This window comes from Bombina bombina, chromosome 6 (assembly GCF_027579735.1).
Source record: "Bombina bombina isolate aBomBom1 chromosome 6, aBomBom1.pri, whole genome shotgun sequence".
Classification (NCBI taxonomy): Eukaryota; Metazoa; Chordata; class Amphibia; order Anura; family Bombinatoridae; genus Bombina; species Bombina bombina.
The window spans coordinates 726,924,047-726,942,422 of NC_069504.1; the positions used below are offsets into that span (position 1 = coordinate 726,924,047).

At 39.6% G+C, this 18,376-nt stretch overlaps 1 protein-coding gene across 1 annotated transcript in view; it reads right to left on the bottom strand.

The window, feature by feature from the left end:
• SLC44A2 (solute carrier family 44 member 2) overlaps window positions 1-18,376 on the bottom strand; it is a gene marked incomplete in the record, with an annotated part of 587,432 nt that overhangs the window by 378,250 nt on the left and 190,806 nt on the right. The window contains 1 exon segment of the mRNA XM_053717929.1: window positions 8,117-8,190. Within this exon segment, the coding sequence (XP_053573904.1) occupies window positions 8,117-8,190 (74 nt within the window).

Consider the following 18,376-nt stretch of genomic DNA (forward strand, 5'->3'; position numbering starts at 1 on the left):
TGGAACTGGCATAAATACTCCAGCCAACTCTAGATCTGAAACACATTTCAGAAATGCTGAGCCTTGCTGTGTCAACTGGGACACGGGAAAGAAAAGAATCTCTTAGCAGGAGGCCTTAACTTGAAGCCAATTCTGTACCTTTCTGAAACAATGTTTCTGAAACCAGAGATTAAGAACGGAATTGATCCAAATTTCTTTGAAGAAAACGTAATCTGCCCCATACCAGCTGAGCTGGAATAAGGGCCGCACCTTCATAGGTACTTAGGAGCTGACTATAGGTTTCTATAAGGCTTGGATATATTCCAAACTGGAAATAGTTTCCAAACTGATACCGCTCCTGAGGATGAAGGATCAGGCTTTTGTTCCTTGTTGTGAGGAAAGGAACGAAATGATTATTTACCCTGGAAAGAAAGGGAAAGCAAAGTTGACTTAAAAGACATGTCAGCATTCCAAGTTTAATCCATAAAGCTTTTCTAGCTAAAATAGCTAGAGACATATACCTGATATCAACTCTAATGATATCAAAAGATGGTATCACCAATAAAATTATTAGCATGTTATAGAATAATAATAATGCTATAAAATTATGATCTGTTACTTGTTGCGCTAAAGCTTCTAACCAAAAAGTTGAAGCTGCAGCAACATCCGCTAAAAATATAGCAGGTCTAAGAAGATTACCTGAACATTGTCATGAACGCTTCCGTTCATCGCCGTGTCGCCGCGGCTCCCGGAACTTCTCTGTGTCTCTGACGTCATGTTGCTTAGCAACATGACGCTTCCTCTCACACCCTCTGATGACGGTTACGCTCCTGCCCTTTAAATCTCGGCGGGAGATCTGAATCTGGGCCCGTTTGTTTGTTTCCCTGGATTGTGAGTACCATATCAGTTTTGTTCTTCTGTGTACCGACTTCTGCCTGCCTGACCAAGCCTCTTGCCTTATCCCTACTTGCTGATATTTGGACATTGACTTCTGCCTGCCTGACCTTGCCTGTAGCTGTTACCCTTTTGCTGATACTTGGATGCCGACCTCTGCTTGCCTGACCTTGTCTTTTGCCTCTACCTTTTGCTGATATTTGGATGCCGACTTCTGCCTGCCTGACCTTGCTTTTGCCTTTACCTTTAAACCTATTCTTTGATAAACAAGACCTGCTTAAAGGGACATTTTACTTTTACAAGCTGCAAAAGAGAACTTTGCCTTTCTGTTTGTTATACACCTGCTTAAAGGGACATTTTACTTTTACAAGCTGCAAAAGAGAACTTTGCCTTTCTGTTTGTTATACACCTGCTTAAAAGGGACATTTACTTTTACAAGCTGCAAAAGAGAACTTTGCCTTTCTGTTTGTTATAAACCTGCTTAAAGGGACATTATACTTTTACAAGCTGCAACAGAGAACTTTTCCTTTGTTTTACAAGCCTGCTAAAGAGGACCTTTTTCAGAAGCTTCAAGTAAGAGCATTTCCTTTTTGTTCTTTGTACTACTTAAAGGGACGTTTTATCCTTTGTGGCTGTCCTGCATTCTGGAACAATATTCATTTTTGTTATCTTCTAATCTGCTTCCTGAGTGGGTCACGTCCTGGATATTTCTCAGTGTGCTAGCGTGTGCTTTCAATTCACGCTAGCAGTTGGGTTACATCCCGGATTGATTCCAGAGCGGCTGACAAACATAAGTAAGCTTTTCTTAGAAAAGATTCAATTTTCCTATCTAAAGGATCCTTAAATGAAGTACTATCTGCCATAGGAATAGTAGTACATTAGCAGGAGTAGAGACAGCCCCATAACCTTATGGATTTTTGTCCCAAAAAACTCTAATCTGTCAGATGGCACAGGATATAATTTGCTTAAACGTCTAGAAGGAGTAAATAAATTACCCAAATTATTCCATTCCCTGGAAATTACTTCAGAAATAGCATCAGGGAGATAAAACACTTCTGGAATAACTACAGGAGATTTAAAAACCTTATTTAAACGTTTACATTTAGTATCAAGAGGACCAGAATCCTCTATTTCTAATGCAAATAACACTTCTTTAAGTAAAGAACGAATAAATTCCATCTTGAACAAATACAAAGATTTATCAGCATCAACCTCTGAGACAGAAACCTCTGAACCAGAAGAACCATTATCAGTATCAGAATGATGATGTTCATTTAAAAATTCATCTGAAAAAAAGAGAAGTTTTAAAAGACTTTTATGTATACTAGAAGGAGAAATAACAGACATAGCCTTCTTAATGGATTTAAAAAAATAAAATCTCTTATGTTATCAGGAACACTCTGAAAATTAGATGTTGACGGACAGCAACAGGTAATGTAATAGTACTAAAGGAAATTTTATCTGCATTAATAAGTTTGACATGACATGCAATACAAATAACAGCTGGAGAAACAGATACCAAAAGTTTATAGCAGACTTAGCTTGGTAGCTCCAGCACTGTGCAGTGATTTTCCTGTAGTATCTTCTGACTCAGTTGCAACGTGGAACATCTTGCAATATGTAAAAGAAAAAAACAACATATAAAGCAAAATTGATCAAATTCCTTAAATGACAGTTTCAGGAATGGGAAAAAAAAATGCCAGTGAACAAGCTTCTAGCAACCAGAAGCAATAAATAATGAGACTTAAATAATGTGGAGACAAAAATGACGCCCATATTTTTTAGCGCCAAAAAAGACGCCCACATTATTTGGCGCCTAAAAGCTTTTGGCGCCAAAAATGACGCCACATCCGGAACGCCGACATCTTTGACGCAAAATAACGTCAAAAAATGACGCAACTTCCGGCGACACGTATGACGCCGGAAACGGAAAAGAATTTTTGCGCCAAAAAAGTCCGCGCCAAGAATGACGCAATAAAATGAAGCATTTTCAGCCCCCGCGAGCCTAACAGCCCACAGGGAAAAAAAGTCAAATTTTTGAGGTAAGAAAAAATATGATAATTCAATGCATAATCCCAAATATGAAACTGACTGTCTGGAAATAAGGAAAGTTGAACATTCTGAGTCAAGGCAAATAAATGTTTGAATACATATATTTAGAACTTTATAAATAAAGTGCCCAACCATAGCTTAGAGTGTCACAGAAAATAAGACTTACTTACCCCAGGACACTCATCTACATGTTTGTAGAAAGCCAAACCAGTACTGAAACGAGAATCAGTAGAGGAAATGGTAAATATAAGAGTATATCGTCGATCTGAAAAGGGAGGTAAGAGATGAATCTCTACGACCGATAACAGAGAACCTTATGAAATAGACCCCGTAGAAGGAGATCACTGCATTCAATAGGCAATACTCTCTTCACATCCCTCTGACATTCACTGCACGCTGAGAGGAAAACCGGGCTCCAACTTGCTGCGGAGCGCATATCAACGTAGAATCTAGCACAAACTTACTTCACCACCTTCCTTGGAGGCAAAGTTTGTAAAACTGATTTGTGGGTGTGGTGAGGGGTGTATTTATAGGCATTTTAAGGTTTGGGAAACTTTGCCCCTCCTGGTAGGAATGTATATCCCATACGTCACTAGCTCATGGACTCTTGTTAATTACATGAAAGAAAAAAGAGTTAGCCAACTTAAGTGCGTGAACTCTGTCCATAACCTCCTCATATGGAGTCTCTCTACTGAGCGACTTTTCTAGTTCCTCGAACCAGAACCACGCTGCTGTAGTGACAGGAACAATGCACGAAATGGGTTGAAGAAGGTAACCTTGCTGTACAAAAATCTTTTTAAGCAAACCCTCCAATTTTTTATCCATAGGATCTTTGAAAGCACAACAACTATCCTCGATAGGAATAGTAGTGCGCTTGTTTAGAGTAGAAACTGCCCCCTCGACCTTAGGGACTGTCTGCCATAAGTCCTTTCTGGGGTCGACCATAGGAAATAATTTCTTAAATCTAGGAGGGGGAACAAAAGGTATGCCAGGCTTCTCCCACTCCTTATTCACTATGTCCGCCACCCGCTTGGGTATAGGAAAAGCGTTGGGGTGCACCGGAACCTCTAGGAACTTGTCCATCTTGCATAATTTTTCTGGAATGACCAAGTTGTCACAATCATCCAGAGTAGATAACACCTCCTTAAGCAGTGCGCGGAGATGTTCTAATTTAAATTTAAATGTCACAACATCAGGTTCAGCCTGTTGAGAAATTTTTCCTGAATCTGAAATTTCCCCATCTGACAAAACCTCCCTCATGGCCCCTTCAGATTGGTGTGAGGGTATGACAGAACAATTATCATCAGAGCCCTCCTGCTCTTCAGTGTTTAAAACAGAGCAATCGCGCTTTCTCTGATATGCAGGCATTTTGGATAAAATATTTGCTATGGAGTTATCCATTACAGCCGTCAATTGTTGCATGGTAATAAGCATTGGCGCGCTAGAAGTACTAGGGGCCTCCTGCGTGGGCAAAACTGGTATAGACACAGAAGGAGATGATGTAGAACCATGTCTACTCCCTTCATCTGATGAATCATCTTGGGCAACTTCATTATCTGTGACAGTATTGTCCTTACATTGTTTGGACGCTATGGCACAATTATCACACAATTTTGAAGGGGGAGACACATTGACTTTCATACATATAGAACATAGCTTATCTGAAGGCACAGACATGTTAAACAGGCTTAAACTTGTCAATAAAGCACAAAAAACGTTTTAAAACAAAACCGTTACTGTCTCTTTAAATTTTAAACAGAGCACACTTTATTACTGAATATGTGAAAAAATATGAAGGAATTGTTCAAAATTTACCAAAATTTCACCACAGTGTCTTAAAGCATTAAAAGTATTGCACACCAATTTTCAGAGCTTTAACCCTTAAAATAACGAAACCGGAGCCGGTTACAGATTTAACCCCTATACAGTCCCAGCTACAGCCTTTGCTGTGACTTTACCAAGCCCAGAGGGGAATACGATACCAAATGACGCCTTCTAGGAACTTTTCCAACTACTTTCAGGTCCTCACACATGCATCTGCATGTCTTGACTCTCAAAAACAACTGCGCAGTAATGGCGCGAAAATGAGGCTCAGCCTACAACTGGGAAGGCCCTTCCTGACTGGAAAAGGTGTCTAACCTAGTGCCTGACGTTAAAAAACGTTCCCCAAGTTTATAAGTGTGAATATCAGCATAAACATGAATAAAATGTCCAAATAAAGCAATCGATTTAGCCCATAAAAGTGTCTACCAGTTTTATAGCCCATATTAAGCCCTTCATTCTGTTTGAGACTAAGAAAATGGCTTACCGGTCCCCATGAGGGGAAATGACAGCCTTCCAGCATTACACAGTCTTGTTAGAAATATGGCTAGTCATACCTTAAGCAGAAAAGTCTGCTAACTGTCTCCCCCAACTGAAGTTACTTCATCTCAACAGTCCTATGTGGAAACAGCAATCGATTTTAGTTACTGTCTGCTAAAATCATCTTCCTCTCACAAACAGAAATCTTCATCTTTTTCTGTTTCAGAGTAAATAGTACATACCAGCACTATTTTAAAATAAACTCTTGATAGTAGAATAAAAAAACTACAACTAAACACCACATACTCTTAACCATCTCCGTGGAGATGTTGCCTGTGCAACGGCAAAGAGAATGACTGGGGTGGGCGGAGCCTAGGAGGGACTATATGGCCAGTTTGCTGGGACTCTTTGCCATTTCCTGTTGGGGAAGAGATATTCCCACAAGTAAGGATGACGCCGTGGACCGGACACACCAATGTTGGAGAAATGGTCATGTGAGAATAAATTGCATTGTATGTTTTGCAGAACAGGTAGACACCCTTTGAAAAGCCTCTTGAATGTTTTATCTTCCTTAGCTGTGATCAGTTAGTAACGAATATAAACAAGGCCATTTTATGTAAACCGTTATTTTAATTTCCTAGTAGCAGAAACTACTGAGAAATTATACAAGAAAAAGCCTAAGAATTAATTAAATTACTGAGTATTAGAGAAATGTGGTACACTTCAGTTTGCCAATAATTATGTTCCTTATCAAAAGGAACAGGAAGGCTAAAAGGTCAGCATTGTGATCGTCATAATTCCAATAATATAACTGCTGCAAATGCTTTAATCATAGCATGCATAACCATAACATGTATTACACAGTCTCATGTGCCTGTGTTCCTTTAACAAACATGTAAAAATAGACACCCCTATGGATGTTGACCTGCCTACTTTTGGCAACAATGGCAAATTTATTTATAGTTCTAGATAGACAGACAAATAGATAAGGGTGAGAGTTCCACAAAAAAACACACACACACACACACACACACAGTCTCAAACCAGAAAGGGTACACATCACATGCCACTGTCAAAACTCACAGCTCCCGGTGCCCACCTAGCTCTCACAGAAAGCTGGCTATAATGAGCTATATAAAGAGATTTAACCCTTTTACTCTATTGGTGTGCAGCTTTCTTTATTCTTTATCTTACTTTAGAATTTTGCAGTTAATAAGTGGAGTGTAGGTCTTTAACTTTTGTTTTATGCACTCACATAACTGGGTTTACATCCAGTAATCCAGGAAGTTAAAGCCAGAGAAGCCGGTTAACATGGAGAGATAATTATCAAATTAAAGTGAAGGTAAAGTTCGCAGTATTAGAATCTAATACTATACTTTGCAGCACAAATGAGTGGCACTTTCATTCATGAAAAATTCTAATTTTAGTTTTCTACTGTGTTTTAACTTGACATTTTGCTATATCCAAATTCAACCCGTTATTATTATATTTTTTTTTAACATGCTGGTCACGTTTTTACTCCAGCCAATTGATTTTCTGGCCGTTAGGCGGCCGTCATTTGACGTCATCCCTCTCTTGGATGCTATGCGCATGCGTTACCTTTGTTTGCCGTCACTGGGAAGCCAAGCGCGGCCCCGTTTTGCGCATGCTTAATGTTCATGGCTATGAGCAGTTCTGTCAAGAGGTGTAGAAACACAAGGGCAAAACTCTATTTGTTTATTTCTCTGGGACTAAGAATGCTGATGGGGTGAGCTGGTGCCCTGATTGTGTGATCGTTGTTTTTTAAAGTGGATTACGTAGCATTCTTATTTATAGAAACTACAGGCTGGGATTACCGCATGCGCAGCGACGAGTTTATGCGCATGCGCAGTTGATTTAGTTGCCGTGCACGAGCCTTGAGACCGCTCTATAAGTCATAAAATGAAAAATCAGGAAATGGCTCATGGGAGGAGTTTGAAATAGAACGGTAGGGAAAAATAAAATATGAAAATTATAGAAATAAGTAATGTTTCAGAGAAAATAACTTAGCGACTCTGTATGTTATAAGCAGCATTATTGAATAGTGCTTACAGAACAATCTAACTTTACCTTCACTTTAACACACAGGATGACCAACACTCACTCAGATGCATACAGCTAGATAAAAACCATAACATAGGCCTGTAACCATATGGCCAAATGCTCTAACTCTTCAAGTACCGCGCCAAAACTTCTTCTTACCAGAGTCTCTAACCGACAGCCATATATGCTAGATTCTAATCAACCACGCTGAAATACAAACCAAGGTATTACACCGATTTGTAATCCTCACTGCACATATACAAAAACACAGACTAGTGCCACAATTACCTGTTTCTGCAAAGGGGTTAAGCACATAACATAAGTAATGCTGCTCTGGATTTGACAAACTGTTTCACTTCATATATATATTTTTCTTTTTTTACAGATAAAATATTTCCTGCTCTTTCATTAAAGGGACATAAATGTGCAAAAAGAAAATGTTCTAGTGTGTTAAAGAATTTTGATTGTACTATTGCTTCCATACAACCCTGTGCTTAATCACTAACACGGTTAAAGTCAGTTCCAGAGCAAAAATAAATTCCTAACGTCTTCTTGAGCAAATATGGTGGACCAATGACAAGTGGCAAATGTGTGTAGCCAATCACCAGCTAGCTCACAGAAGTGCATTTCTGGTATGCGTTTCAACAAAGTATATGTTAACAGAAGTAAATTAAATGTTCATGCTCTATCGGAACTATTAAAGATTAATGTTGACGTTCATATCTCTATAAATAAGGGTGTAGCATTTTTCTGTAAGTGCTGATGAGAGGACAATACAGTGTTTTGTCTTCAGCTTTCATGCAACTATATATGAAATAAGTGAACTTACCCACAATTCCAACAGCCACATAAGCGATAATAGCGATAACTATGAGAATACAGCATAATATATCAGTACAGCCTCTGTAAAAGAGAAAATAATATTATGAGGGGTGTAAATTAATTACTTATTTTTCAGAAATACTGGGTGACAGATTTAGTTCTGTAGCATAATTAAACGCTTAAAAAAAAAAAAAAAAAAAAAAAAGGGAAACAAAAAAAAAGTCCTGATAAATTTCTCTTTCCAATGGCATGGAGAGTCCACGATTTCATTCCAATTACTAGTGGGATATTCTCCTCCTCGCCAGCAGGAGGAGGCAAAAAACACCCCAGCAGAGCTGTTAAGTGTCACTTCCCTTACCCATAATCCCCAGTCATTTAGCCAAAGGAAAATGGAAAAAGAAGATAACACAAGGATATAGAGTTGCCTGAGGTTTATACAAAAAACTAGTGTCTTAAATTAAGGGCGGGTCGTGCACACACTATACCAGGAAAGAAAGAAATTTATCAGGTAAGCATAAATTTTGTTTTCTTTCCAATGGCATGGAGAGTCCACAATTTCATTCCAATTGCTAGTGGGAACCAATAACCAAGCTAGAGGACACAGAATGAAAGAGGGAGAACAAGACAGGCGGACCTAAACAAAAGGCACCACTGCTTGAAGAACCTTTCTTCCAAAGGAAGCCTCAGCTGAGGCAAAAGCATCAAATTTGTAGAATGTGGAAAAAGGAAATTTATGCTTACCTGATAAATTTATTTCTTACACGATATGACGAGTCCACGGATTTCATCCTTACTTATGGGATTACGCCTCCTGGTCAGCAGGAGGAGGAAAAGAGCACCACAGCAGAGCTGTGGGTCTGGACTGTTTGCATGTGTTAGTTCCACTTGATTGTTGGGTCTGGAGCTTGCTTGTGGGGTCTGAGCCCTGTCTGTAATACCACAAGTTTGGAGTGCTGATTACCATCTGAGATAACACAGACTGCATGAAAAAGAGGACGTGTAGGAGACGAAATCATACCACACAGGAGTGGGAGTTAGCTGGACGACTCTAAGAGTCCAGAAGGCTTTTGTGACACTTCTCAAGTGTCTGTTATCTTGTGAGTATATTACCACTTACAACAGCGGCGTGTCATGCCTTACTGATTTTTGCACTATGTTGGCGCCTTCTTTTGTTTCACTTTACCTCGAGCTGTATATATATATAGCTCCTCCCTTCCCTCCCACTCCAGTCATTCGACCGAAGTTAGGAAGAGAAAGGAAAAGCCAAAGGTGCAGAGTTGACTGAAGTTTAACAAAAATAAATACCTGTCTTAGAAATGACAGGGAGGGCCGTGGACTCGTCATATCGTAAAAGAAATAAATTTATCAGGTAAGCATAAATGTCCTTTCTTTTACAAGATATGACGAGTCCACGGATTTCATCCTTACTTATGGGATACAATACCAAAGCTATAGGACACGGATTAAAGGCAGGGACAAGACAGGAACCTAAACGGAAGGCACCACTGCTTGAAGAACCTTTCTCCCAAAAACAGCCTCCGACGAGGCAAAAGTATCTAATTTGGAAAATTTGGAAAAAGTGTGATGAGACGACCAAGTTGCAGCCTTGCAAATCTGTTCAACAGAAGCATCATTTTTAAATGCCCATGAGGAAGCCCCAGCCCTAGTAGAATGAGCCGTAATTCTGTCAGGGGGCTGCTGTCCAGCAGTCTCATATGAAAAACAGATGATACTCTTCAGCCAAAAAGAAAGAGGTAGCCGTAGCTTTCTGGCCCCTATGTTTTCCAGAATAAACAACAAATAATGAAGATGAAATTCTTTAGTCGCCTGCAAGTAAAACTTCAGGGCATGGACCACGTCCAAGTTATGTAACAGACGCTCCTTCTTAGAAGAAGGATTAGGACACAAGGAAGGAACAACAATTTCCTGATTAATATTCTTATTAGAAACAACCTTAGGAAGGAAACCAGGTTTGGTACGCAACACCACCTTATCAGAATGGAAAATCAGATAAGGAGAATCACATTGTAAAGCTGAAAGCTCAGAAACTCTGCAAGCAGAAGAAATAGCAACCAAAAATAAAACTTTCCAAGATAACAACTTAATATATATGGAATGCATGGGTTCAAACTGAACCCCTTGAAGAACCTTAAGAACTAAATTCAAACTCCAAGGTGGAGTAATTGGTCTAAACACAGGCTTGATTCTAGTCAGAGTAATTGGTCTAAACACAGGCTTGATTCTAGTCAGAGCCTGACAAAAAGATTGAACGTCTGGAACATCTGCCAGACGCTTGTGTAGCAAAATAGACAAAGCAGAGATCTGTCCCTTTAAGGAACTTGCTGATAACCCTTTCTCCAATCCTTCTTGGAGAAAAGACAAAATCCTGGGAATCCTAACCCTACTCCATGGAGTAGACCTTGGATTCGCACCAATAAAGATATTTACTCCATATTTTATGGTAAATCTTTCTGGTAACAGGCTTACGTGCCTGAATCAAGGTATCAATGACCGTATCAGAGAACCCTTGCTTAGATAAAATTAAGCGTTCAATCTCCAAGCAGTCAGCTGCAGAGAAACTAGATTCGGATGATGGAAGGGTCCCTGAATGAGAAGGTCCTGCCCAATGGAAGCTTCCACGGTGGCAGAGAGGACATGTCCACCAGATCGGCATACCAAGTCCTGCTAGGCCACGCAGGAGCGATGAGAATCACTGAAGCCCTCTCCTGTTTGATCCGAGCAATCACCCGGGGAAGGAGAGCAAACGGTGGAAACACATAAGCTAGGTTGAACGACCAAGGCACTGCCAAGGCATCTATCAGTTCGGACTGATGATCCCTGGACCTGGATCAGTATCTCGGGAGCTTGGCATTTTGACGAGATGCCATAAGATCCAGCCAGCTCCGGTCTGCCCCATCTGAGAATCAGAGTGGCAAAGACCTCCGGATGGAGTTCCCATTCCCCCGGATGAAACGTCTGTCTGCTCAAAAAATCCGCTTCCCAGTTGTCCACTCCTGGGATGTAGATTACTGACAGATAACAAGAGTGAGCCTCTGCCCACCAAATTATCTTGGATACTTCTGTCATCGCTAAGGAACTCCTTGTTCCTCCCTGATGATCTGATGATTGATGTAAGCCACAGTCGTGATGTTGTCCGACTGAAAACGGATGAATTTGGCTGCAGCCAACTGAGGCCAAGCCTGAAGCGCATTGAATATTGCTCTCAATTCCAGAATGTTGATTGGAAGTATAGACTCCGACCGAGTCCACACACCCTGAGCCTTCAGGGAATTCCAGACTGCACCCCAACCTAGTAGACTGGCGTCCGTTGTCACTATCACCCATGAGGGTCTGCGAAAGCACGTCCCTTGGGACAGATGATCCGGTGGCAACCACCAAAGAAGAGAGTCTCTTTTCTCCTGATCCAGATCTATCTGAGGAGACAAATTTGCATAATCTCCATTCCACTGCCTGAGAATGCTCAGTTGTAGCGGTCTGAGATGAAAACGAGCAAACGGAATGATGTCCATTGCTGCCACCATCAATCCAATTACCTCCATGCACTGAGTGACTGATGGCCGAGGATTGGACTGAAGGGCTCGGCATGTATTCAGAATCTTTAACTTTCTGACTTCCGTCAAGAAGATTTTCATGGATATAGAATCTATTAGAGTTCCCAGGAAAGGAACCCTTGTCTGTGGAATGAGTGAACTCTTCTAGATTCACCTTCCACCCATGAGTCCTCAGAAAGGACAGAACCCTGTCTGTATGAGATTTTGTCAGTTGATAAGACGCCTGGATCAGAATATCGTCCAGATAAGGCGCCACTGCAATGCCCCGCAGTCTGAGAACCGCCAGCAGGGACCCTAGAACCTTCGTGAAGACCCTGGGTGCTGTGGCCAGCCCGAAAGGAAAAGCAAAAAACTGAAAAGGTTTGTCCGGGAAGGCAAACCTTAGAAACTGGTGATCTTTGTGGATAGGATTATGCAGATATGCATCCTTTAAGTCCACAGTAGTCATATATTGACCCTCCCGGATCAATGGGAGAATTGTCCGAATAGTCTCCATCTTGAAGGATGGAACTCTGAGAAACTTGTTTAGACTCTTGAGATCTAAAATGGGTCGGAACGTTCCTTCTTTTTTGGGAACCACAAAAAGATTTGAGTAAAACCTTACATTTTATCAAAAGCAGAATCTGAAATTCTAAAAGAACTTAATAAAAGAGAAGATATCATCATAAAGGAAGCCGACAAAGGGGGAGGGGTAGTCATTATGGATAGGACATTCTATTTACAAGAAGCTAATAGAATTCTATCAGACACTAACACGTACCAAATTTTAAACCACTCCCCCAAAAAGGAATTCAGTCAAGAATTACAAGAACTACTAACATTAGCTCTAGATAGAGAGGTTATAAGTGAACAAGAATATGATTTCTTGTTTAAAACCCATTCAAAAACCCCTATTTTTTATTTTTTACCAAAATTACACAAAGACCCCCTGCAACCCCCTGGTCGCCCTATCATTAGTGGCATTGATTCATTAACTTCAAATTTATCTGCATTTATTGATTATCTTTTACAACCCTATGCACAAAATTCCAAATCGTATTTAAAGGACACCACTAGTGTACTTAATATCATTAATCAATTGAAATGGGAATACGATTATCTGTGGGCCACCATGGACGTTACATCACTATATTCCATAATTGACCATCAAAAAGGCTTAACAGCCATTAGATGGAAATTAACACAAGATCCTAATTTATCAGAAAAAATGTTAGACTTTATTCTTGCGGCTATAAAGTTAATGTTAACCCATCATTTTTTCTGGTTTAATGACCAACAATATCTGCAAATATGTGGTACCGCCATGGGCACCAGGTTCGCCCCCAGCTTCGCCAATATTTATATGGACCACTTTGAACATCTATATGTGTGGTCCAATGACGTAGCTGGGGCGAGCCTGGTGACATGGCGGAGATACATCGATGATGTCCTCTGTATTTGGAGGGGAAGTATAGAAAATTGTCAGCAATTTGTTAACAATCTGAATAAGAATAATATGAACATCATATTGACCCCAGAACTACATAACACTAAAGCAACTTTTCTAGATTTGTCCATCATAACCATTGATGGATGTATACATACCAAAACACACTTTAAGGAGTGTGATGCAAATACATACATTCAACACGACAGTCAACATCATCCGTCATGGTTAAAAGCAATTCCCAGAGGACAATTCCAACGAATTAGGAGAAATTGTGACAGAATAGAAGATTACGAGGAGCAATCACTAATACTTAAGAATAGATTTTTGGAAAAAGGTTATCCTTCAAGTAATCTTGAAGCAGATAGACAATTAGTTAAAAATTTGGATCGTAATTCTATCTTGGCCAAACAAAAAATTGCTATAAATAAACAATCTTCTTTTCCCAGATTCATTACAACATTTAATTCAGGGCATAATCAAATTACTAATATCATCAAAAAACATTGGCATATTTTACACAATGATGAATTTTTAAGTAAGATCATACCTACCAAACCACAAATCACCTACAGAAGAGGTAATAATTTCAAACAAAAACTAGCCCCATCCCTAATAAAAGGGATGGCTCCCAAATCACCCTTAAGTATTTCAAATTTACAGGGTTTTTACACATGTGGGAAATGTAAAGGTTGCAACTATACAAAAAGAACCCAGAAATCCTTCACTTCTTTCACAACAGGTAAAACCTACATAATTAAACATTTCATCACATGCAAAACCAAAAATGTTATATATTTACTACAGTGTAATTGTCAAATCCAATATTTAGGACAAACTACCAGATTTCTTAAGACTCGCATTTTAGAACATCTCAACAAAATAGATGAGAAACATGAGGACCATGGTGTTCCTTTACATTGCAACACTTGTCCCCAATTTGATTTTAGCAAGTTTTCATGGATAGGAATAGAGAAAGTATCCACCCATTGGAGAGGAGGATATTTAGAACATGAGTTAAACAAGAGATAATTATGGTGGATTCACACTCTTAGAACCTATAACCATTGGGGGTTAAATAAAGACATTCGAATAGCAGCTTTTATTTAAACCAATAATTCACAAATATTAGGGACCTGAAAACCTTTGTGAAAATGGAGTCACTGTTTAAATGTTAATTGTCTATCACTTGAATTAGTCACTAGAATTCATACATTATGGTTATATCCAATACAACTAGCACTATTTAATTTAATTTTGTATTTATCACTTTAAGAAAAGCACAAATTAAAATAAGTATCCACAAAAAATAGTATTTAATACAACCTTCACTAATTTCATATCTGTCTTCTCAAGACAGACACAAAGTATTAAATGAAAATGGGTTTTACTTTACTCTTTTCACTAAACTAATTATCCACTAAATTGAATAGCACAGAATAAATACTTTCTCATTTAGAATTGTTGGAAACATTCAGAAGAAATATATGTTTTTATGTTTTCAATGAAATGATTAATTTTAATGCGGAATGTTTATAACAATACCCTTTTTGTCTGTAACACACTAAAGATTTTTAAAATTACACAATTTCATAAAATTGTTACTGTTTTCATATTATTGAGATATGATCCCAATGCTGTCTAAAGTTGATGTAGAAATATCAGATAGAATGTTATTTTATTTTATATGCGATCAGAATGGATACTGCCGCCTTCTCTTATTTTTCTATCTATAGAATATTAAGCCAAAATCACAAATCGATACATTCGAACAGAGTCACGAAAAAAGGACGATTCTCCTGATTGGCTAAAAATGACACGTGACTAAACGAGCCCACGCAACGTCACATACCAACGGAGAACATTCCATTATTACCGGATTGGCTAGAAAAAAAACATGTGATTTTATGGCGGACCTGAAAAGGAACTAAAACAAAAGGAATACTCGAATGGGAACTTAACGCAACATTGTACTTTCATTGCATGAAATTTTGAAGGAACATTGCCATTGGCTATCATTTATTGTTTGTATGTTTATGCCGAACCATATTACAAAAATATTTGTTTCTAACTTTGATATAGCGACATAAAAAAGATTTGGCGATGTTAAAAATAAGGTTGGGCCTAAACATCTATATAAACTGCTTTGTATATCTTTCATGTGAGTCCAATTTCCTGTCATACACAGGAAATTGGAACATCGATACAACTGTATATAAATCCGGCTACAATGTGTCACAGTATTATGCAAACCTTTTTACTTGTTTTTACTGCTCTTGAAAAAGACGCTTGAGCGTTGAAACACGTAGAGCTAAAATAAATATTTTTATCTCTTATATTGGGAATCATTCTTTCCTGTGACGAGCCGGACTTACTATATTGGATAAGTAAGTTACTACATAATTTATAACATAAGTTATTACCTTACTGCTGATGGGGTTTTTAATCAATTTCCAGCCCAGCTGATAACACCTTTGAAAATTACCTTTTGATCTTTTGGAGAGAGACACACCTTAGAAGCTGAACTCACATTACTAAAGGAGTGAGTATACTGCACATTATTTTGTCGGATTTAACTTGCACATCAAGTCCATTTCTATCTATCATTAGAAATTAACTACACACCAAGACCAGCGCCATCCATTTCGTTTTGCCTATTGTCTATACAGTCCCTGGGGAGAGACTGAAGGAAGGCAGCGGTCATCCGTATATTATTCTAACAAGGAGAGTATTGTTTTTTAGCACATTGTGTTGAGCATATTTGTTTTGTTAACATCTGATCTGTTTGCCACACACATTTTTGAGTAGTAGAAGTGGCCTTCAGACCCTTACGCTTACCAGAGAAAACAACAAACAAGGCAGACGTTTGCAGAAAATCCTTAGTTGCCTGAAGATAACATTTTAGAGCACACACACACACAACATCCAGGTTGTGCAACAGACTTTCCTACTGAGATGAAGAATTAGGACAAAAAGGAGGAACAACAATTTCCTGATTGATATTGTGATCAGATACTACCTTGGGAAGAAATTCCAACTTAGTACGAAGAACAGCCTTATCCGCATTAAAGATAAGATAAGGGGAATCACACTGCAGAGCCGAAAGCTCGGAAACTCTGCGAGCAGAAGAAATAGCAAGGAGAAACAACACTTTCCAAGATAACAACTTAAAGGACCAGTAAACACAGCAGATTTGAATAATCGACAAATGCAAGATAAGACAATACAATAGCATTTACTCTGAATTTCAAATGAGTAGTAGATTCTTTTCAAACACATTTTAAAGTTATGTATATTTCCACTCCCCCTGTACCATGTGATAGCAATCAGCCAATCACAAATGCATATACGTATAGTCTGAGTTCTTGCACATGCTCAGTAGGAGCTGGTGACTCAAAAAAAAAAAAGTGTAAATATAAAAGACTGTGCACATTTGTTTTAATGGAAGTAAATTGGAAAGTTGTTTAAAATTACATGCTGTATCTGAATCATGAAAATTTAATAAAACCTGAGTGTCCCTTTAATATCAACTGCATGCATAGGCTCAAACGGAGCCTGCTGCAAAATTTTAAGAACAAGATTAAGGCTCCAAGGAGGAGCAACAGGTTTAAACAAAGGCCTGATTCTGACCAAGGCCTCAACAAAAGATTGAACATCTGGTCGATCTGCCAGACGTTTGTGCAAAAGGACAGAGCAGAAATCTGAGAAGTGCTGACTGACAAACCTTTCTCCAGACCCTCCTGAATAAAGGATAACATTTGGGGTACCCTTAGCCTGCTCCAAGAGAAACTCTTAGATTCACATAAATAAAAAAGGTATTTGCGCCATACCTTATGGTAAATCTTGCGAGTAACAGGTTTACGAGCCGGAAGCATTGTGTCAATGACCTTCTCAGAAAAACCACATCTAGCTAGGACTAGACGTTCAATCTCCAAGCAGTCAGCTTCAAAGAATCTAGATTTGGGTGGAGTAAGGGACCCTGAAGTAGAAGGTCCTTCCTCAAAGGCAACCTCCCAGGGGGAATAGATGACATCTTCAACAGATCCGCGAACCAGATCCTGCGAGGCCAGGCAGGAGCTATGAGAATCACAGACGCCCTCTCCTGTTTGATACGAGCAATAACTCGAGGAAGGAGAGTAAACTGAGGTAAAAGATATGCCAGACTGAAGTTGCAAGGCACTGCCAGAGCGTCGATCAGAACGGCTTGAAGATCTCTTGATCTGGAGCCATATTTTGGTTGTTTGGCGTTTCTGCGCGACGCCATCAGATCCAATTCCGGAATTCCCCACCTGAGGGTTATCATTGAGAATATATCCGGATGGAGAGCCACTCTCCGTGATGAAAGCTCTGCCTGCTCAGAAAATCCAGCTCCCAGTTGTCCACCCCTGGGATGTAGTTCGAAGAAAGCAGGTCACCTCCTTCCTAGCTAACGAATTCAGAGTTCCTCCCTGGTGGTTGATGTATGCCACAAAGGCGATTTTGTCCGATTAGAATCTGATAAGCCGGAACAAAGCTAGTTGAGGCCAGGCTGATAAAGGCATTGAAACCCGCTCTCAACTCCAGGATGTTTATAGGAAGCGAAGACTCCTCTGGAGTCCAAAGACCCCATGCCTTTAAGGAGCCCCAAACCTGTTACCCAGCCTAACAGGCTGTCGTCCGGGGTCACAATCACCCAGGGTGGTCTCAGGAAGCAAGTTCCCTGAGACAGATGATCCTGTGAAATCCACCAAAAACAGAATTTATGTTTACCTGATAAATTTCTTTCTCCAACGGTGTGTCCGGTCCACGGCGTCATCCTTACTTGTGGGATATTCTCTTCCCCAACAGGAAATGGCAAAGAGCCCAGCAAAGCTGGTCACATGATCCCTCCTAGGCTCCGCCTACCCCAGTCATTCGACCGACGTTAAGGAGGAATATTTGCATAGGAGAAACCATATGGTACCGTGGTGACTGTAGTTAAAGAAAATAAAATATCAGACCTGATTAAAAAAACCAGGGCGGGCCGTGGACCGGACACACCGTTGGAGAAAGAAATTTATCAGGTAAACATAAATTCTGTTTTCTCCAACATAGGTGTGTCCGGTCCACGGCGTCATCCTTACTTGTGGGAACCAATACCAAAGCTTTAGGACACGGATGAAGGGAGGGAGCAAATCAGGTCACCTAAATGGAAGGCACCACGGCTTGCAAAACCTTTCTCCCAAAAATAGCCTCAGAAGAAGCAAAAGTATCAAACTTGTAAAATTTGGTAAAAGTGTGCAGTGAAGAC